Source organism: Cinclus cinclus, chromosome 4 (assembly GCF_963662255.1).
Source record: "Cinclus cinclus chromosome 4, bCinCin1.1, whole genome shotgun sequence".
Lineage (NCBI taxonomy): Eukaryota > Metazoa > Chordata > Aves > Passeriformes > Cinclidae > Cinclus > Cinclus cinclus.
This window is the reverse complement of record NC_085049.1, coordinates 22,449,575-22,472,741: the sequence shown is the minus strand read 5'-3', so window position 1 is coordinate 22,472,741 and position 23,167 is coordinate 22,449,575. Positions and strand designations below refer to the sequence as shown.

Below are 23,167 nucleotides of genomic sequence, written 5' to 3'. Positions count from 1 at the left end.
TTAGAGCTCTCGATGGACCTGGGATAAAATTTTAAGATTATGAAACCTCGTGGTTATAGATGTGAAGCAACCTGTAGCTAGTGGAAGAAAATAATGAATGTCTCAGAAGTACAGATTGTGCTTAATTTTAAAAGAAAAACAGTCAGGGGATAATTGTTATCAGGGGATAACAGTCAGGCCTGCTTTAAGAGAACAAACCAGTACTCTTATTCTCACTTGCTCTTCCATTATTTGAGCAGTTCACCTCAAACAACAGTGGATCACTTTTAGCATCCAGTTCTATCCATGTATGTTCATGCATGAGTAATTCCTGCATGTGATAATTCCATGTGGACCCAGTATACCTTTCCTAGTTTTCCTTGCTTTTTTTAATATTTCTTTTAGCTCTAGTTTTCCAGAGTTGCTTCATTAGTTGCATTGACTATTTAGGTATTAATTAGAAATACTTCTAATCACGATAAGATATTGCATTGATAATGAGTCAAGAGTAAAAAAAAATAAGGTTAAAAAAGTCAGGATGTGTTTCTATAAGAATATTTTGGACTTTGGGAATTTAAAAGGAGTTATGAAGACCAACAGAGAAGTTTAAAATGCACATTACCTTGTTGAGATAAATGACTTGGGATCTGGGTTTCAAAGTGTGTGGATGGGACATGCGAAGTGTTCAGTAGTTTTGTTATTTTCCAAAACTTGACTTGCTTTGTGTAGCAGCAAGATAAAATCAGCTCCTCTTTCTCTGGCTGTGTGAGGAACACTGTTCAAATTGTTTTTTAAGCTTTTCAGGCATCTAGACCTCCTCAGCATTTAGTGAGTCACGGTGCAGGTGCAGTCCACAGCTGGGAACAGGAACAAAGGACAAAGGGAATCAGTTTCTTCTTCTTTTCAAATCTCCTGGAACATAGAAACACAGATGTGGAGTTACTAGGGAGTGAAATTTGATTTTTAATTTTGCCTTTCAAAACTGAGCCACTGGAAAAAACAAAAATCTTGGTAGCAAGTATTTGCAAGTTTTATGTGTCTGACAAAAACCACAGAGTATATTATGGGGAACGTTTTGTTTTGGGGAGGAAGTGCAAGCTTCCTGAGCTTGATACAAATGACCTGAAAGGTTTAAATATGGGGAAAATAGGAAATAAAGAATGAATAAGAGTTGGAATTAATTGCTAACTACATTCACCTGCTTCAGTTAAAGGCAAGTGTTTTTCTCCCTCTATTTGGCAGGCAAACAGAGTAAACTGCAAAGACATATGAAAGACTTGTGTTTCACATGAAGCCATTCTCAGAAGTTGTAGCATGTAGGGCACAGATGAAAGCACTTCAAACAGCATGGTCAATCTGCCAGAAATGCAACCCACGTCACAGCAGTTGCACTGTCCTTTTTGGGTATTTTTTCCTTGAGGAAAGAAGAGCACACAGGAGGCTTCTCTTCTCTTGGCCCTCCCTGCTTGCCTCTTGCTGCTGGTAATGCTTATTTGCCTTGCTGCATACTCAGCTATTCTGTACCACTGGACTGAAGTTAAATACTTGCTCCAGTAAATTGGTGTTAACTGGCACAGGTACTTGGGACCAACTGCTCAGAATTTCCAGCAGTAAATTTCCATGCCAGAGGTAGCAGTTTGAATCCCTTTATATTTAGTGTGGTTTTTGAGGTGTGCAGTTCTGACTCCCCACACCTGAGGACACCTGCCTCTCTTAAAACATCTGAGCAGTCCTGTTGACTTCTACTAAATCAGAGTTCTGCCCTTTTTGAGGTGTACATGTGTGTGTTCAGAGCTTGTGCTACAGCCTGTGCACACCACTGGAATGTGCCATCATAAATCCCTGCTACAAGAGGTGTCATTTTCCAGAGCCCAGTCCTCAAACATTCTCTGCTCAGAAATACTGATAACTTTGGGATGTACAGGTAGGAAAAAAATTCTGCTGTGATTAAGAAAGCCAGAGAATTAGGTTATTTATAATCCTTTCCATGTATTCAATGTGCTAATTAGATTATCAACAAGGAACCCTCTTGAGGTAGCCAGGGAAAACTTTCTGAGACATGTTCAGGCACCTGCAGGAGTCTGCCAGCCAAGTGCCTTCTGTGAGGATGAAAAATTTATATTTTCTGTGGTTACAGCTTTCATGATGTCTTCCAACACTAAGGCAGCTCAGCATTACTGCAGTTTGGTTTTAAGTCCTGGAGAACTTAGGAAAAAAACAACCAAAACCATCCCCAAAAAAACCAAACCATCCCCAAACCCCAAGAAGCCTTTTGTAAGAAAAGAGAGGGAAAAAGGAAGGAAAAATCACAGCCTTTGAGGCATCATCTGGGTACACTGAGGAGCTGATTTGCTGTTAAAAAGCAGAACTATAACTTCCACTGCCCAGAAATATATACTGCATTTCAGAGCTGAATTTTGTGGGGGTCTGATTTAATTTTGGGGACTGGCAAACACATGTGTTTATCCTGCTGGTAGCACACAGTACCTGAGTCACTTGAACAGCCACATTAAATCTGGACAAACACCTGGCAAGGCAGAGCTCCTGCAGAGTGCAGTTTGCAGTTCAAAAGAACAATATTCATTCAAGGATATAGCTGCTACAAGTGGTCTTCATCAAGTGGAAAATTCATGATGAATAAACACAAATATAACTATTTTTTTTGGAAGTTGGAAAAACTAAGTTTGGTAGTAGTTGGTAATTTTTTCCCTGCAAATCTTTCTTCCAGCTCTGAGAGTAGGAGAGTAGGAGGTAACATATTCTTCCCATGCTTGATAGTTTCATCTGAGAAGACTATTTTTGCATAACATCCAAGCATTTGTCAGCAATTTTTTCCATAAAAGGAAGCCTCTTTATAGTCAGTGTAAATTTACATATTCTTTTAAGTCTGTTTTGGCTGTGTTTCTGCTACCATTCAAGGCGAAGTGAAGGGAGGGGGACTAGGTTTGGGGCTGGTACATCCAAATAAAAGTACATTTTTTCTATTTACAGCTCTCCCCAGTGGTTAGTATTGATGACAGAGCTCTTCTGTTCCTCACCAGAAGGTTTTTGTGTCTCAGGGGTCCAAGCCATGTTTCTCACACCATTTTATGGCAGCATCAGAGCTCTGAGGATGTTGAAAACCCAACACTCCCATGGCCCAGGAGTTTTAGACCATGTTTTAGACCATGGTCTGTGAGTCTTATCCTGCTGTGACCATGGTGCTGAGGCCCCTGTCAGGTGTGATTTCCATGGCTTGCTGAGGGTTCCTGCTTTGGGATTAGCTGATTATCACCTTCCATTGGGCAGCAGGGGCTCCTTGTTACCTCACAAACTTTTCTGATGGACCAGCCTCCACCTGGACCCTCTCATCCCCCTGCACCAGGTCCTTCCTGACCTCTGGCTCATAATGAATTCTCTTTCATCCTGCTGGGGCTCTTCAGGAATAGTCCCAAACCTCTGCCCCACTCAGGTCCTTCTGCCTCTGGGGCTTTTTAGGGCTGGCCTGCCACCTCTACAGCAAGTCCATTTAGAGCCAAGTCCCTACAGGTCCCAGACATGATGGCACTAATTGGCCTAATGACCCTGACCAGCATGAGCCCTTTGGTGATGCTCCATGCACAGGAGGGGCAATATTTCAGCACAGGAGAGATGGCCTGTAGCTCAACTGCGGCTGTGTCTAGGTATGGATTCCCTTAATCCCAATTCCCACCCATGGCATGATGCCCTGCTCTCGTCTCCTCCTTGTGGGCTCGTGTGCTGACTACTTGATCTTAATCCTGACCTGTGGCTTGCTGTCAGAGCTGCCTCTTTGTGCTGCTGCATTAGAATCCACACTCAGGTGGACCTGGCTGTAGGTCCTTCTGCTTCTGTTTGGCTTGGAATGTACTGGGTCCTGGCTGGAGAGGTGCTGTCCTGCTGGTTCTGTTGTCTCCCTTGACTATGGGCCCCTTTTCCCTCAGGGAGTACCTGGCCTGATAAGCAATGATCAGATCCAAGTTTAAGTACCTTGTGGCTTAAACACAGTTCTAGGTGACCAGGTCTTGTATTTGTGGGAGGAAGAAAGCTAAGCACAGGGCTCAGCTGTGTTTAGGTCTAGCTCTACTGGCAGGTTGACTCTGGGAGATACCACATCCTGGAATGGTTGTGTTCCTCCTCTTGCCAGGAGGATTCAGCTGAGATGGGTTACTTCTGTCCCTTTTCACTCCTGTCAGCACAGGTTTCCTTATCCTCAAATCCACACACTGTTGTTTCACACCTCTCTCCTGACACTTCACTATTTACTTTTCCCTTTCATTCTTTTTTCTCATACTTTTTGGAGAAAAACGCATTAAAACAGGTGTTTGTTCCTGTTGTAGGTAACAGTCACAACAATTGGCTATGGAGACAAAGTTCCCCAGACATGGATTGGGAAGGCAATAGCTTCCTGCTTCTCAGTATTTGCCATCTCCTTCTTTGCCCTGCCAGCAGTGAGTAGAATTTGAATCTCTTCATTAAAGGTGTGTCCACCTCTGTGAATGCCTCTGGCTCCTGTAACCTGTGGATCACAGCAATAACCACATGCTGTCTATTGAAGTTATACAATTCCACTACTGATCTGCTCAATTTCAGATTTGTTGGAATGAAGAGAACTCTGACAGTGTAGACATTTGAAAATTCTTTTTACAAGGTCTTTTATTAAATGTTTATTCCAGGTGCAAAGTATTTTATTTAGGTATGTGAAGACATATACATGTCTGACTAGTAATTTTGTTATGTTTAGGGTATTCTGGGGTCTGGTTTTGCCCTGAAAGTACAGCAGAAGCAACGTCAGAAGCATTTCAATAGACAAATCCCAGCTGCAGCTTCCCTAATTCAGGTAGGCCACAACAGTAAAATCCTAAAATACCTCAGAATTTATTGGAGAGGGAGTATGGCCTTGAAGTTCAAGTACTGAGAATCACCATTACTAAACTTATTATAGATCTATAACTTGTGTTTAGCCACTTGGTCATTTTGATTCACATCAGTAAGTAGAGAAAATGAGATAATTGCCTCTCGCTTTCTGGAAGCTTCACTACACCTGATACTCATAGGCATAATGATGGATGCAGTGAGTATATATAGTGAAATACTAAAAACAAAATTAAAATCTTCATTATAATATTTAATTCATAACTTCCTTTTAATATTCTTTTAGGTCCTGTTCTTCTGTCAGATCCTGAGGTGATGAATGCATATACAAACATGTGATAAAACACACCTGGGAGAAAAATCTCCCAGCATAACATTCCATATGATAATATAAAGAATTAAATAGCACAGTGCACAAACATTCAATGTGGTGCAGTGCAGAAAAAGAAAGCACAGCATTCAGTGAGGCATTAATTTTTATGAGGGTTTAGTTTGATTTATTTGTGGCTTTTTTTGCTGTGGGCAGAGTTTGGTCCCAGCTTGGGGGGGGGGGGGGGGGGGGGGGGTAGCACTCCAAGAGCACACTGAATATCTCTGTGTGATGCATGTGCATGTCCTGGTGCAAATTGCATCCACCATGGTTGTACTTTATTAGGAATGGGGTTTGCCTGGACTGAAGACTTTGTTGTCAGTTGGATTTGCTGTAAAATTCTCCATGCAAGAACTCAGTGACTGCTCCTGCACTGAGGTTCTTGGGGTTTCTTTACAGACCCTGTGGCGCTGCTACGCTGCAGAGAAACCCTGCACCTCCACAGCCACCTGGAAGATCTATGTGACAGCTCCCGTGCAAAATCCCAAAAAGTCTCCAGCGCCATCTAGTCCCGGTCTGAGAAAACAGGTGACAACACTGGCAGGGCTGGCTCTATGATTTATTTTAATTTTAAATTTTAATTAACTTGCCAAAAGCCTCGTGAAGCGCCTTAGTAATTTGGACAGCTGAAATACGTTTATTTTCCTCCTGCTACAGCCCAATTAATTTTTTCCCCCTTAAAATATTCCTGAGGAAAAAATATCTTCTAACTAAATTTGTCTTGTTGGTCAGACAGCTACCAGCTCTCCATTGTTTTATTCCCCTTGGAGTCTCCTTTTTTCTCAAAGCACAAGGCAGTGGTGCCACTTTCCCATTCTGCGTTCATTTTTTAAAGTAGTTCGTGCAGGAAGAAGGAAAAAGCCAGTTTAAAAATTTATGTTCACATTTAACAGGTGGCTGACAGCAGCTACTTTTCTCTGAAGTACTACATGCTGCCTTTATCTCTTTAGAAATTAGGGCAAATGCCAGGGCTGTGAGTGCAGGGAAGTGGAACAGTGTTTTCCTGCAGAGGTGGAATTGCCCAAACACAGTTCTGTGCTGTCATTGCCAAGCTTGCCAGAAGGGCAGAGATCTGCAGCGGGTCAAGCTCAGGGACCCAGTATTTACCAAATGATGGTCAAGGCCTGCCTTTAGGCAGTGGCATCCCACTGGAGCCTGTTTCCCAGGGAGGAAGGGCTGTACAGTTCCCCATGGCACATGGAGGAAGCTGGAACATCTTGATCTGTGTGCATGTCTGCGTTTTGGTGTTAGTGTGACCTTGCTTTGTTACAGCTGGAGACAGAAAAAGCAGGAGGAAAGGGGTAAAGCTGAAGTAAAACTCCTGTGTGTGTGTTGCTGAACAGCAAGCAAGGCATGGTTGGAGAGATGCAGGAAAAAAAGTATTTTCCCTCTCTTTTCTCTAGTGAGAGGGACTTCCATAATGTATTATTTGTCTGAACCTCCCTGTGCCCTGAGGGCCCTCATTTGAGAACATGGTAATGGTTCTTTCACCTCCTACCAAAGCGTTCTCTTCTCTTGTACTTTCTTGGTCTGTAACTTCTTGTTTTAAGGTCTCAAATATATATTGATCATTTTATGCATGTTGTAGCATTTTGTTCTCCTTAGGACTCTTATTTTCTTTTCCTGCTTTAAGAGCCTGTAATCTTTGCTTTTAGAAGTATTTTGATGTATGCCAGTGCATCCACTGTCCACAACAAATACCTATTTCTGCCATTTTCCCCCCATTTAATTTTGAACATGCATTTGTTTAACTGCTGCAGAGCTGAACAGAGGAAAGAATTCCAAAAGTCTGAATGTAAATCATAACGAAGTAAGAATTGGCTTAACTTTAGATCAAGTAGCCTTGTCCCATATGTGAATATCTTGAGCCTGCAGCTCTTTATGTCGATCCAAACCTTCATTTTTCATTTTTTAAGTACCAATTATTCTGTTTTTATTAGGCTGTCTTTAGGCTACTAAAATCAGGAGAACTGTTTGGAGGCAGGAGGAAGGATTTCTCTTTCCTGATGTGCATAATTTAGCCTTTTTGGCAAAAGGTGAAGTTTTCTTTAGTTCAAGAGGCTGCACAGGGCCTAGTTCATAGTTCAAAGTCTATGGTTATGTTTAATTAAAGCTTTAAAAAGATATTCCAGTCAAGGTGATATATGCTGAAGTCATTTTGTATGCCTTGAGTTTTAGTTCCAATTTGAGAAATTTAACTAATGAACTGATTTTTCAGAATGTTCCAGTTGCCTTCTGAGAATCAAGTTCTTACCAGATTTTAGTTGATAATTCAGAATCAGACACTTTAAAACCATAAACAAAGTTGCAGCCCTTTCACTGAATTTTGGCTTCATTCTTTAACTAAGAAATACACAACCTAGAGTGAATTCCCTGTACAGTGAAGCTCACAAATGCACTTGTCTGTGTTTGATGGCATCTTCTGAGATCATTCCATTCCAACTCTCACAGGGCAGAAGATACAGAAGAAAAGGGAAGCTGGGCTGTGGGAATGGTTCTGCACCTGTAATAAACCCAGGAGAAAATTCCTTATCTGTTCCACAGATCACTTATGATCACATTGATGAACAAGAGAACAAAAAAGATGTGTCTTTCTACATTGATGAACCCAAAGGTAATTTACTTATGCTCAATTTATAATTTTTCAAGAGACAAACTTGAAAAGAGTTGACATGATGAAGGGAAAAGTTCTATGAAAAAGCAATTCTAAGCTATTCAGTAAATCAAGATGCCTCCAACCAAAGATGATTGCATAAGAAAAATAGGGGAACATAAATTAAAGGAAGTCTTTAATTCATATGGTGTGAATATCAAAACAGCTTTCTTCGTTCACCATCAATTAAGATGTTGAATATATTGTTCATTCCTCTTCTTTGAATTATTTCAGAAGTGGATGGAAAGCTTTCTCAGGTCTACCCCACCTTTTAACTTTACCTCATTTTACCTCTGAAGGAGGAAAAAATAAACCAGGAAAAGTATTTCTACTATTTTTTTTATTCACCCTCTTAAGCATTGTGAAAACAAATCGCGATAAGAAAAATCAACTATTTTTTTATGCCCGCATCAACTGAGAGGTTTTGATAAGTGGGGTTTTTACTCTAGCTTAATTTAAAATATTGTGTGTTTATATAAGTGATGGTTGTATTTCAATGTGGAAACCGAATTTCACTGCTGAGTTAAAGTGCTTGCTTTATTTTTGAAATCTTTTTTTTTTCTTTAATTAAGTTTGTAATGGAAATGTCCTTATAAAATGGTATTGTTTACTATAAAAGAAGGTTTTCTGGAAAGCTGATTTTTCCCCTTTTGTGTTGATTTTCTTTGTCTGATGGGGTTGGGACTGTTCTGGATCTGCTACATCTTGAGCTCATCATCTGAGTTCTATTCCATACCCACAGGTATTTCCAGTGCTTTTAGGGTTCTGGGAGAGGGCATGAAGGGTGTGATATTTATAAGCAAAGCTTCTGCTTTAACTACACATCTCGGAATGTTTGTTCATTCTCAGCACCTTTACTGAGCTGGAGCAGCTTCCCTTGTTGACCACACGACAGCAGATTTTGCTGAGTGTATTTTGGTATTGTGATGTGATGGATGGAAAAAGCAAAGTGTTGAGCACCTGGTAACAGTCCTGGAGGTCACTAAGATGCTGGGGACTCTTCTGGCTGTACTAAGGACTTTGCAGTATATGCTGGTTCACTAAAGCTGTATTCTCTCTGTGGCCATAGTTAATCTGAGCAAAGCTCTGTGTCAGGAAAGCAAGTGATGAGACAAGCCTGTATATTTTTCTGCCTGACAGGAGAATGAAAAATTTTTCCCCACTTTCTGAAAATGTTTTCTTCTTGTACTTTCGTTATAGCTGGTTGATTTTATTCTTATTCTGAGAGACAGCCATGCATATTATTCCCTTACCAATTAAATTGTATCTATTTTTCATTTTCTTTTGTTTTTCCTTAGCCAGTGTAAGGGTTAAATCACACTCAATTTGATTTTCCTGATTCATTCCTTCTGTTGCAAAGCTTCCAGGAATGTAGCTGGTGAACGCAATTGCTCAATTGACTGAACATTCTTGACACCTCTCAAAAGTTTAAACCTGATTTCTCTCAGTGAAGTTCTCCTTGCAAGAATTATTAGGCTTCTATTCCTGGGAAGTGGAAGTACTAGGCTTCAGGCCTCCAAATGGGGCATTTTTTTCCTGTCCAAAAAGCTGAAAGTAGAAAAGGCAGAGAGGATCATAATCCAAAAAAGGTAATTGAAAGTGGCCATGCCAGATTCTATTTGAGTGTTGCTGTAGTGGAATATTTTATTCATTGCTGGTGGGGGCTAGATATTTTGCAGATGATGGCAAACTGCAAGATTGAATCAGATCATTTTTCTAGGCCTGACCTAGAGAAGCAGAGCTGCTCTTTAAACCAGCTCTTTGCTGCACTAGTCAGTTGTGAGAGAGGGACTGTAGGAAGGCCTGAAATAAATTCCTGTCCAGAACAGGCAACACAGTAACGGTCCCACTGATAAAATTCCTTGTTCTAGGCAGAAATAGAAGGAAATGTAGTTCAAACATCCCTGAAAAAGGAGACATTTGCCTTAATTCAGCAATGGCATTATGGGAACACACCTTTTCCCGTGCAAATAGAATTTTTCTAATGATGATAATCTTGTTCATTAGAAATCCACATCCATCCATCTTGGCTTGCTCAAAACTTGCTTAGGAAGTAGATCTTCCCAAGCTGGGTAAAAGTGCTTTCCTTTATTTCTGTGAAGACTTTTGGAGTAAAGGGAAACCTTACAAAACAGAGATTATCAATATTAAGGTTTGTCTGTGTGTTGAATAAAAAACCCATGTATTGGATAGTACCTAATGTAGAAACAAGACCTTTTTTCACCAAAGGAGGTAGAATTTTGAAACAAAAACTTGATGACCTAAAAGAAAAATTACTCCTGACCTCTGCACTGTGCATGAGGTTCTGGGTGTGACTGATAATGAAAAGTGATCTGTAGTACTCAGAACTTGTCCATCATTATATAAAGGGAAAGGCCAAAAGTCTTCCACAATAATGGTTTTCTTGTTGGAAATCAAGCTCCTCAAAATTAAGCTATTTAGAAAAAAATTAATAAGGAAAAACTAAAACAAACATAGAGATTTAAAACATTATAGAAAATAACTGTGATGCTGAGTCATAGAATGGCATTGCATAGAATGGGTTGGGTTGGAAGAGACCTTAAGGATTGAAGAATCCTGGAATAATTTGGGTTGGAAGGAATCTTGAAGATCGTCCAGTGCCACCCCCTGCCATGGGCAGGCACATCTTCTATTATCCCAGGTTGCTTCAAACCCTCTCCAACCTGGACTTGGACTCTTCCAGGGATGGAGCAGCCACAGCTTCCCTGGGCAACCTATGCCAGGGCCTCACCACCCTCACAGGGAAGCATTTCTTCCTGATATCCAATTTAAACCTCTTCTTTCAATTTAAAACCATTCGCCTTGTCCTATCACTGTTTGCCTGTGTAAAAAAGTCCCTCTGCAGTGTTTTTACAAAGTCCCTTTAGGTGCTGGAAAGCTGTAATGAGATCTCCGCAGACCCTTCCCTTCTCAAGGCTGAACAGTCCCATCTCTCTCAGCCTGTCTGTACAGGAGAGGTTCTCCAGTCCTTGGAGCATCTTTGTTGCACTCCAGTGAAGTTTGTGTTTTTTTCATGGGTGTCTGTTGCTTCAACTAAGAAACTATTTCATACCAGGGTGTCTGATTTAATATTTTCATGTAGTGATTTAAAACCCTCAGTCATTTCATCCTTACCTGAGATTATATTCTCTGTATTCCTGAAATTAATCTTTACCTGTACTTTTGCCTTTCCTTGTACCTAGTCCTCTGCAGCAGGTTCTGTTATCAGAATGACAAGACATGTTCAAACCCTCTGACATCTTTAATGTGCCTATCAGGTTTAAAGGCACTCAAGTATGAAGATTGTAGTTAAATAGAAGAGTGAGTGACAAGTCACAGAGACTGATCCATACAGAAGGAAAATAGCATTTTGGTGTAACTGGAGTTTTCTAGATGGATTTTGAGTTTTCAGTTCAAATATCAGCTATTCACTACAATGAATCCTTCACAAAATGAATCAAATAAATGTTTCATAGTGCTTTTTATTAGGGAGGGAAAAAAAATCATAGAAATTTGAAAGTTTTTAGACCTTGAAGGTCTGCCTCCTAGGACAGCTCCAGCAGATGGAATATATTTTTCTCTGTCAGCTGTTGTAGGTTGTATACATAACTCATTATTGTTAGATTTATCAAAGTCACAAGACTCTCATAGTGATAAATCTCTGCTTTTCTGTTTGATTTTTGGAGTTTCTTGTATGTTGATGTATGCACAGTTTAAAGCAAAACCGCACAAGAGCAGCTTTTCCCTGGAGAGGGGAGAATACTGCAGTTTTTCTGATACTCCCCTCTTACCTTTGTCATCCTTTTCATATAAAATGTGCAGTAGTGTTAATGTTGATTTATTCTATCTGTAATGCCAGTTTGGATGCCAACTTTCCAGCATTCACCTGTCTGGAAATGAGCTGGCTTTTCCCAGAGACTGGTTGCATTTCCCAGTAGGAAAAGGGTCTGCTTTCCCATACTGGTGTAGATAGATTACCGTCTGCAGTACCTATAAAGAAGCAAACATTTTAAGTGAAGTAAATTCAGAGATTCCACTGCTGACAAGCCAGAGAAAGGTGAGAAAAAACATGTGGCCAGAATTTACAGAATAAAGCAAACACCAAAGCTTTTGAGGGTCTGCATAACTGTCAGTAAGTCTGAAAATCATAAATTTAAAGGTATGCACCAAATTAGCATGAGAAAGTATCCAGATACCATGCTTTTGACAAATGTCATGCTCTTAAGAAGGTGGGTTTAGCAGATGGTGGTGGCTTTGCAGTGAGAATCTGTGGTCAGGGTAGAGCTGTTTAACGTCTCCATTTGTCTGTCAGTTCAGGACTTGTCCTGATGGTACTTGCCCATGTGTAAGAATTGTGGAAACACCTCTTTACCAGAAAGTTTTCAGTCTTTACTGGTTTAACCAGTCTTTACTGGCTGCTGCCCTGAGTGAGAACTTCCAGTGAATTCTGTGTTTATCTTGCATGGCCAAAGTGGATGACAGGGATGGGAGTGGAGATGGGGTGAGGGGGGGTGCAAGAAGAGAACAACTCTGCCAAACCCACCCTTACTTCTGATTAAATCTGGCAGCTTTAGAGGTTTAAAGATTTATTTTTGTACTGCATTTATTCAACTCCTTGTTGTGCCTGATTTAAGATCAGGGACTGTTCACACCAGACTTCAGCAAGGGCTTTGTACCAGATGTTCTCAGAGATCATGGCAGTGCAGAGTAAGAGAAGGTGTTTGCAGCTCCCCCAGGCTTTTTCTAGACACTAACAGCACAGCAGTGGGGGGAAAAAAAATCATAATTATGGGTTGAAAAGGAGGGCACACCCCAGTGTACGTGTTTTGTTGCCAAAATTAGTATTTCAGCTGACTGTTAAAACATCAAAAATGTAGAAAATTAGAGAAGCAAATAAATTGTATTTGATTCCACATATTGAGTAATAGTGACACAGAGACAGCTTTTTCAAGTGAGATTACAAATTGACCTGATAAATTGTAAAGTTTTTGGTAAGCTCTTTCAGTGATGCACCCCTGATAATTTTTACTCTGGGATCCAGAATATACATAGTGTTGCAGTATAAGGCTATGGGCAAGAGAAGGAAAGAAGAAAATCCAAGACACTGTCATAGAAATCTTCTCTTGGTGACAAAGTCAGTAATTTGGTTTCTCTTTTGATATGTTTGAGCAATCTGCAGAATCTTCTCATTAAATGCAGGTGTTCATGGGATTTTCCTGACATCTGTACTGGAAGAACCTATTGACTTAGCCAGCCTTGGGGAAAAGAGAGAAATGAAAGCAGGTTTTTCAAGAATGGAAAGTCAGAGTTAACAGACAAGGTACAGCAGAAAGTAGGTTAAGAAGTATTACAGTCAGTATTCTGTATCAAAAAGGGTAAGCACACATTATAAAAGTAAGAACTAGAATTTAGTGCTAAAATAACTGAAATCTTGACCAACTGTTACAAAAGAGAATCAAATGCAATGTTGTTCTTTTGTTTTTGTTTGGTTGGTTTTTCTTGATAATTTTTTTTTTATAATTTACTGCAGCTATAGTAAAAATTCAATTAAAACTGTAAAACATACTTTTAAAATTCTGCCTGTTTAGCTGGTATTTATGATTTTTCTGTTTCTGGGAATAACTTGCTGCAGGAAGAAAAGGGGAAGTACACAATGAGTTGTTGAAATCTCATGTCCTTAACATGGAGGAATATGATGTTTGTGGTGACAAGGTGAAAAGGAGTTTCTCCTTTTTCTCCTGGCATCCACTTGGGGTCACTTACAAATGTTTCCTAACACCCTTTGACGTATTTCCAAACTGACATATTGCTGTGCAGCTCCAGGTTTCATCAGAATTTACCACTTTATGTTCCCTTTTATGTGTGTGGAATAGAATTTTTTTTGTTCTCTGTTACCCTTACAACCAGTTTTGTCCTGCTTCAGGGCTGCTTTTTATTTTAACTGTCCATTAGTGAATTATTTATAGCTGTGGGGTCTCCAGTGCCAAGTCTGTGCCCCATCTCTTATCTCCTGCCTCTACTCACACACTGCATCCTGTGTTTCCACTTCTCAAGGCCTCTGATATTCTGTCCAGCCTGTATTTCTGTAAACTCTGTCATTATTTGGCTGTAAATATCTTACCCTACTAAAATATCTGCTGCAGCTACGAAGGCATGGTTGTGCAACACAAAGATAAACAGAAGTCAAGTGAGATACAGACACCTGCTCAATTAGAGAAATTGCTGTCACAGCTAAATCAGGGTCAGGTCAGGGAAGGTCTGGACAGAGCAGCCAGAGAAGCCTCATCCCTCAGGTCCTGCAAATTTACCAGCAGTGCTAATCCAGCTCAGAATAACTTGGGAGACATAGGCACTCTTTAGTGAATTCACATGAATATCCCAGTCTATAACTTTTCCAAAACTTAGGAAAGATGAGAATGATCTGGGAAAATTGTGAGCTTTTCCTTAACAGACTAAACTTGAGATTAAAATCTTTGCAGAATGAAAGTTTGGCCCAATTACTAACATTGAAGTGTAAATACAGTAATGGTGTCAGGAAACAGTTAATAATTATTTTCTGTCCACTGAAAATTAACACTAAATGTGCAAAAATGGACACAACAAATGGTGTCACTTGCTATTACTTGGAAAATGATTCAACGAGGAGCAAATAAAGTTAGAACATAGAAGAAAAGACTGGAAAAGATGAACAAGTCAGGTGGGTTTATCTCTCTGGGCTTGCAAAGCAAACAGCTGAGCAGTCAGGGAGTGATCAGAAGGAACCTGGGAGCCACTAACAGCACTGACAGGAGGCTGCTGAGATGCAAGATGATGATTTAAAATACAGAATTTCTGTCCAGCTGGAACCACCTACATTTGCTTTGAATTGCAGGGTAGAAGTAGATGATGCATGTCATCTCAATAATGGTTATATAAAAGGGTGTATAGATACCTAAATCTAAACAGGCTGATGTGTAATTAGATGGAAGGGTAAATATATAACTCTAAACAGATATCTGGTCTAAATCGATTTTCTGTGCAATAAGAGTTAATACATAATCCAAATTAAGAGTGTAGGCTGACAGAGTCTAAATAGATACATAAGTGTAAACACAGCAGTGTAAATTGAGATAAGGCTGAATAGGTATGAGATGCAGTTGTAAATTCATCTACATGTAAAAGTGTCTGTGTCTAAACAGATTTAAAAGAAAATGGATCTAAGTGAAAATAGGTAAGACACATGAAATATAGCTCTTCACTATATGTAAGTGGCTGTGTGTGTGAAAATGTAAATGTCTCAGCTAGACAAGGGTGATAGAAAGAAAAGGGTGTTTTTAGAAAGGACCTCCCTCTAAATACCTTTTTTGTGTCACTTCCCTTTACCCCTGGTGCAGGGCTGGGGCTGTGGACAAGGGAGGGGGAATGTGATTGCTTTGACCCCATTCCTGGTGGGCTGGGGCAGCCCCAGGTGTGATCAGTGAGGATGAGGATGGAATTGGACAGCCCCAGGTGTGATCTATGAGGATGGAATGGGACAGCCCCAGGTGTGATCTATGAAGATGGAATGGGACAGCCCCAGGTGTGATCTATGAGGATGGAATGGGACAGCCCCAGGTGTGATCTATGAGGATGGAATGGGACAGCCCCAGGTGTGATCTATGAGGATGGAATGGGACAGCCCCAGGTGTGATCTATGAAGATGGGAATGGGACAGCCCCAGGTGTGATCGATGAAGATGGGAATGGGACAGCCCCAGGTGTGATCTGTGAGGATGAGGATGGAATGGGACAGCCCCAGGTGTGATCTGTGAGGGTGAGGATGGAATGGGACAGCCCCAGGTGTGATCTGTGAGGGTGAGGATGGAATGGGACAGCCCCAGGTGTGATCTGTGAGGGTGAGGATGGAATGGGACAGCCCCAGGTGTGATCTGTGAGCAGGGGAGCCAGAGGCAATCCCAAGGTGTCTGTCCAGGAGTTTGGAGGGGACAGCTTGTGTTTACCTGACTGTGGGGTTTTAGCAAGTCTCAAGAGAGATGGAGTGGCAAAGAGCCAGGTAGGAGAGGGGAGCAGGGCAGCTCAGGAGGTGACTCAGGTGTGGTGACAGACACAGCTGGGGGCTGCATGAGGGGTTCAAAGGGTGCTGGTTTTAATGAATATAAATATGTAAAGCAGCAAGTGAAGTGGGATATAAGCACTAAAGGTACTTGGGACAAGTAGAGGTACAATTTCCCCTCTGTCAGGAGCAGCCATGAGGTGTTTTCAGTTTTGTATCTGGATTTCAAGAGTGGGCCCTGAGAGAGGCCAATAGCACCTGCCCTTGTGCAGGAGAGCACTGAGACCCTGTCCATCAGCATCTTTCTGTCCCCTCACCTTTTTGTGTGAGAACAATCCCCAGATATATTCAATTTTGGAACTTGGCTCCAAGGGAAGCAGGAATTTAAGAAGGAAAAATAAAATTAAAAAAACAAACAAGTAAACTCACCCCAAAACCCACAAAAACCCAACCACCAATCAAACCAGTCAGTAGGAAGGAAATAAGTTACAGGGAACATGAATTAGTCATGAGCAATCATGTCAGATCAAGTGGTTTTTGTTTTTCCTCTGATGTGGCAATGTGCATTTTGAATAAGAGAGAAGCTGAAGACAATTTGAAAACTGATTTTAGTCACCTTTCCCTGTTTTATCCATGTGTGTCCATAAACATAGGACCTGGATTATAGCCTAAAAATCTGGTTAAGGCTCTTGTACAGTGGATGAAAACTTGCTGGAATATGATACTTTACAGAACATTTACCAGAGGTCTGCTGTTGAAATGACAAATACATTTAGAGAGATTTCTGCCTCGGGTGCTATTAAATAAACCCCTCAGTGGTCCAGGCTGTGGATTAGAGTGGAATTTTTATTCAATATGCAGTTGGGACTGACCTAGAAGTGCCTGCTGTGTCTCCCCCCGATCCTGGATCACGCATTCCCTAGAGTTATCTGTCCCCACACTTTCGATATCCAGCAGCTGCTTGACCTGATCTCCAGTCTATTAACCAGCTGCTTATGAGATGTGATCCCCACAGTGTGGGGAAAAAAAAAAATAACTGCGTGGTCCTGACGGATGTGTTGGGCTCCAGGGAGTCAGGGCAGCTTTGCTGCACTTGCCCTACCTGGGGTCAGGTGGCCCAAACCATTTTGAGGCAGCAAGGGCAGCCTTGGAGAGAGTAGAAAAGGTGAGAAACTGGTATTTGAGGTTTCCCTCTTTATGCAGAGTGTAAACCCTAGTTAAGACTGTGATTTTTCTAATTACTTAACTTTAAAAAAAAATTGTCCTGCAGCTTGTGCAGCAAGGAATGGGGAACTAATATATAAATTAAGGTTGTCTGGGAAAACAGTCTCTGGAACATGCTCTTAAAAGCACTGTAAGGATGTGCTACATAGTTTGGATTTTTCTCACTATGGCTATTTAAGAATTCCATCTTTCTGTTAAGTTTCAGAGAGGTAGCAACAATCTCTCTCCAGTGTGAAAATAGAACATTGTGGTCTAAAATGCCCAAACCCAAACTTCAAACTGCAGTAATTTAATGTAAAACTGCAAGGCACAAATCCATGCAATCAAGTGGATAAGAAAAGGGAAAAAGGGAGAGTGGGGAATCCCAACCAGCATTTAGAACAGTGGTGACACACCTACAGCTGTAGTGCTGTGAGACTCACTGCAGTTCCCTGAGGGCTGCATGGAAGTGAAGGCATTTTTGAGCCATCATGGAGCCCTTTTACTAAAGGTGAGAAGCAGGTACTTATAAATGGGAATAAGGATAACTTATTGCATTTATTTTTATTTTTTTTTTTAGTGTGTGTGTGTGTGTGCTGGTTTTGTAAAAAAAGCCCAGAATTGTCAGCTTTTGTCTCAAACCCTTTTTCACAAAAGAAGTGGGTTAAAAGTGAGGATCTAAGGTAGTGACAAAGCTCCAACACATCTTTGTGGCCTCTACTGGAATACTTGTGTTGGTGTTGAGGCTGGATGTCCAAGGCTAATCCATTTCTGAGGAGGAAGGACTGAATTCCTGGATTCTGTTACTGATTCTCAGGGTGACCTCAGGCAGACAACTCACTGTGCTTGGGTTGCATCATCTGTAGCATGAATATAAGTCTTGTTTCTGCCATGGAGATTTTGCGAGTCCTAATTGTTTATGAAGTGTTTTAAGACTGACACAGCATTACAGAAATGGAGAATGCAATTAGTCAGTGCAGGATTAAACATGGGCCTGCACAGTTGTTTATCCTCAGCATAAACAAGGAGTGGTAATCAGGGATGGCAGCTTTTGCAAGAAAAGCTCATTTTGCAGCAAATGTAGTGAATGCTCTGTGGGGAAAGATGATGTTACTTAATGTAAAATGTAAAGCTAACTTTTAGTCATAAAAAATTAGGGTTTTTTTCTGATGGAAATGACAGAACATTACTGTGGGAGAACATTACTGAGGGCATCATGTCTAAAAAATTATGGCCTTTTAAACTGGTTTTACTTGGATGGTGGAATAGTAAATACACTTTTACTACTCCTTAAAATATACTGTTCATCAAAGTGAATTAACATCTTGAAAAGCATGTATTTTGCTTATTTCTGTTATATGTCAGCTGGGAATGCTGAAAAGATTCTATTAGTAGAAGCAAAATAAACACTGGTTCTTTAGGGGAGGGCTGGTTCCATATATAACCATTTATTGAAAAATAGAGAAGACTGAGTGCTCCCTTTATTTTGGTTTTGCTCCCTGTTGAAGTAGCCAGGTGAAACCTCTTCTGAACAATTTACTTTGCTTGGTGTGTCTCTTTACACAGCAAGCTCTTTGCAGTCACAGACAGTGCTTGGGAAATAATTTTGATATACAGGTGTACATGCTGTTCTTCCCAGATCTTCCCAACCATAACTCCATGGGAATATTTGCCTTGGAAAGAATTTGGAAATTCTGTGCTTTGGAAATGCTTCCTTGCCCAGCTCAGCATAAATGCTGGGATGGAAAATCTGACCTGTCAGTTTGCTTATAGGACACACACACAAAATATCTTTATTTCAGTTTAATCCCATCAGGTGTGTAAAAAACCTCTGAATGGCTGAAGATAAATAGGAGACAAGCCTAAGAAGTAAAGCTTTGTGTCAGCCTCTATACATGGTAAAAAGTGTTTCTGCCCTGTTTGAAATGAAGTGATGGGACATAAAGGTGATGTCAGTGTTGCACTAAGCCATGGCCTGGTTTAATGACACCTTAATATTTCTTTTGTTCCACTTTGACTTACTCCAGGAGACAGCAGTATGTGCAATTGAGAGGGGCTGTGGTTTAGGATTTACATCACTGGGGTACTTTAAAAAAAGTTTGTATGCTTGTTTTTATTTTTGAGCTTCTTCCTTTTAATTTTTATTTGCATAAAGCCTGACAGACTGGAGGTGTAAAGAGTTGCTATGGAGGCTGCTCACAGTCTCTGTTAATAATGAAAACTCAGGAGAAAAAGTTGCTGTGCCCAGTGTCTTCCAGTTCGAGTCAGCCAGAGCTCTAAGGGGATTTTTCATGACTATGGCAAAAAAAGAAAAGTGGCTGCTTGTCATTTGCTTAACCTTGCTTGGGCTGAATTTAATCAGTAAAAAACATCTGGAACTGATTCCCCTTCAATTTTGGAGTGTCCAGTAATCTGCTGTGTACATAGAACTGGTGCACCTTTAGCACTGGAATACTTGGCTAAATCATGTTTTGCAATATTGTTATCTTTTGGAGAGAGAAGAGGAAACAACAGTAATTTCCCAACGAGCAAATATTTGCAGTTCTCTGTATAGGTTGCATCGTTGGCTGATTTTGTGCAGCTGTTGTATGAAATCTATTGATCAGAGTTAATAAATTTCCAAGGGAGTAATACTGGCTTTTTTGCATTGATTAAAACTGGGCCAAATTCTGAGTTGTTTAGCATTGCCTGACTACAACTGATGAAGTAATTTGACCTTGTTACTTTTTTGCTAGAATGCGATATTAAATTATGAGTAAATTTTAGGCTGTAAAAAGCTTCTGTTGATTATCTAGGAGTGGTTTTATTAAAAAGTCTTAGTCTTTCCTGCAGAATTAGGGTGCTGGACTTTTGTGGATAGCTATTGATACCTGCTTTTAGCTGAATTTTCTGTTAAATAAAACTCAAATCTGACTTGGATAATAAAACTTGACGTGCATTTAAACAATGTTTTGTGTTGACATTCCTTCTTTACTAGGAAAGCTGGCAAAGCTCAAACACATATTTTTTCAAATATAAATCATGTTCACTTGCAGGAGAGCATTTATATTTTTAATAGAACCACTTTGGAAACCGTGAGTGGGTAACTGGCTCTTGAAAAGGCTCTTAGTGTTCTACTCAGAGAACTTCACAGTGAATATCCCAGGTGACCTGACCATAAATTCTGTGGGGTAAAGCCCATAGAATTGGGGGAGGTTGATGAATTTCTGGGATACCCCTTCCTCTCTCCTTTGCCCCCTTATTAGAGAGTTCTACTTTCTGTTCCATGTGCATGTGGGTAAAACTCCTTTATGGAACCTCCTGTTTTGTATTATGGACAAAATACAGGTGTGAATAGTTCTACCCAACGCAGCAGAAAGTACCCAGCTTGGAAATATAAAGAAATTGTGATGGCTTTTAAAACAGTGTATTATTTTAATTAGATGCTATTTTTGTCTTTTTCATCTGTAATAGTGATAATACATCAAGGCAAAAAAGACTCCTGGATTTTCTTTCTTTTAGTCTTGCTGGCATGGATTTAATGTCCCCTGTAAAAGAAGAAGAATATTTTCACCCCTTTGGGTAAGGTGAATTATGAGGAGAGCATTTGTAACACAATTCTGATAAATAATTCCTGGAATTCTGGCTTCTGGATCTGCCTCATGAGCATGTAAACTGCAGTCATGGTCTGACCTTTTGAGTCTATTTGTGTTCCTTTAACTCTTATATTGTGCTGAGTTCTCAGAACTTAATTCTAGTTGTAAAAACCCAACAAATCTTAAGCAGCATAATGCCAGTGTTTGCTGCTGGTGGCTTTTTCATACTGTTTGTAATAGGGTGAATCAGACCATGGCAATGGGATATCTAGAGCTGGTTGTGCTAACCCAATTAAGATCCTTTCAGGTCAGGTTGACCTGGATCTGTCCAAGATTAGCTTGTGCTGAATGAGCTGTCCTGGACCAAGGGCAGCCCTAGATAAAGCCTACAAGTTTCTCTTACTGTTTATGTGAAGGGCTCAGGTTGGTTCCTGTTCCCATAACCTTGTAAAAGAGAGAGGACAGAGAGTGTGCACTGGATTTTGGTTTATGCAGGGGTCCAGCAGCTGAAGGCTTTACAGGGGTGAATTTAAAAATCCTGATGAGCTGAAAGCATGCAAAAAAATGCACTCAAGCCTGCCTGATCATGATAAAGTGTGTTAAATAGGGTTTTTGTTCCTTTTTTAATTTTGGGGTTTTTTCTCCTTGAGAAATGGGGTCTCTGTAAGTTCTATGGTTGCACTCTTTCTAGTGAGGTAAAATCACACTGATAACACAGGTCTGTTCACAGGTCAGATGAGCAAAGTCACTTTTAGCTTCTAGAGATCAACTTGGATAAGGTCATAATGGCTTTTGTGGGTTTTCTGCCTGGTAAAAGCCTTCAACTTACATTATTTGGTGTCATCTTCCGAGGTCTCCTTAAAGGGGTAAGGATGTCCTTTGCTAGATAAATTAATGCTTTGGTGTATGCCAGTCTTGAATGTGAACTGGCTGAAGTGGAAAGAGCCTGGACTGAAATACTTCCTGGACTTCTCTTATAATTGGATACCAAGGCAATTTAAGTTTGGGATAGCAAAGGCTGTTTCAGTAGTAATTTTTAATAAAAGAATATTTTGAACAAGTTTATTGCTCACTATTTGAAATAATTTAATTCAGAATAAGACTTCTTAAGAGGCTTTTGATGCTCTCTTCTGCTGCCTCTGTCATTTCCACATCTCCCCTCTCAGAATTAAATGGGGTTTTAGTGTGCTGCCATTTCCTAGGATGCAGTGACACATCCACAGTCTTCCCTTTTCTTCCCTGCATTTATCTGCTGCTGTGCCTCAGCCAGGCAGTTTTTCTCTACATGAGATGGAATTTTCAGAGATTTTTCCAGCGTTTGTCTTGTTAACTTCTCTGCCAGCTGCCTGAAGAAACTGTGCTGAGGAAGACAGGGAATCAAGGAGGAGATTCTGTGCCATTTAAGCAGACACCATCATCATCATCTTTGCAAAGCCTGAAATGGTCAGTGCTTTACACCCACCAAATGTTACAGTCCCTTGTAACTTTCAATCCATTTAAATGTGGCTCTCAGATGGTGAAAGGGCCATATCCAAATCTGGATAAGGGAACACTAAAGCATTTATAGCAAAGGCAGCTCCTAAGGCACCAGTTTGGGAGACATTTGGGAGGCATCCCCAGTAGCAAAACATAGTGCTCAGAATAAGGAAATAACTACACATGACATCATCAGTGGAAGGGAAGGGGGAGGTGGGAAACAAGGCATTAATTTCTCCTTACTGATCTGAAACCAAATCTCTTAAGTCCTTGGGTGAGACATTTGTGCTGCCAATGAATCACAGTGACAATCCGGTGTCTCAATGCTTTGGGATTGGAATAAGAGTCTGCATTATCCTCCCCAGAGCAGTAATTTACCCTTTGGGCTGTGCCTTTGCAGTTTCCAGAGTCTGTAACACCTTTCATTGAGAGTTTATTTGAATGAAATTAATTTTTCTTATATCCTACCTTTCTAGGGCTGTGACATGCTGCTTCACTAGTGTTGCATTTTTTTTCTCCCTGCAGCAATATTAACAGTATTGGAGGCAACTGCATGAATATTCCATTCACTGTGCAAGTGCACATTCAGATCTGCACTTGATCAGTCTAAACAAGTTGTGATGTTTTCTTAACTCCACGTGAACAAATTGAGTCAGAAGCCCTATCAAGAATCCTTGGATACCACCTTAGTCTTGGAAAGTGCCCCAGCTGCAGCCATAGGAAGTTCTGTGTGAAGCCAGCATTTTGTATTTGTCCTGTCCTTGAGTATCTGCTCTTCTGCTCAGCTGGACACAAGGCAGTGCATAAAACATTTCTTTGTCCTGGTTTGTTGTTATCTGATATTAGACCAATCCAGCTGGGTTTTTTTCTGCCTCAGCAGTGGTACATACCATCCTAGGATGGTTTGTACTCTGCATCTGGGTGGCCATAGAATCTTAAATATCCTAAATACACCTACCAGAAATTATAGATGTGCATATGTAATGAAATATTATTTTGTCCACATTT

General features: G+C 40.5%; 1 protein-coding gene across 1 annotated transcript in view; it reads left to right on the top strand.

Moving 5' to 3' along the window:
- Positions 1-23,167, top strand: part of LOC134043457 (potassium voltage-gated channel subfamily KQT member 1-like) — a 408,991-nt gene that overhangs the window by 37,008 nt on the left and 348,816 nt on the right. The window contains exons 7-10 of the mRNA XM_062491792.1: positions 4,317-4,427; positions 4,721-4,816; positions 5,621-5,749; positions 7,673-7,835. Coding sequence (XP_062347776.1) covers positions 4,317-4,427; positions 4,721-4,816; positions 5,621-5,749; positions 7,673-7,835 — 499 coding nt within the window. The remainder of the gene's footprint in view (positions 1-4,316; positions 4,428-4,720; positions 4,817-5,620; positions 5,750-7,672; positions 7,836-23,167) is intronic.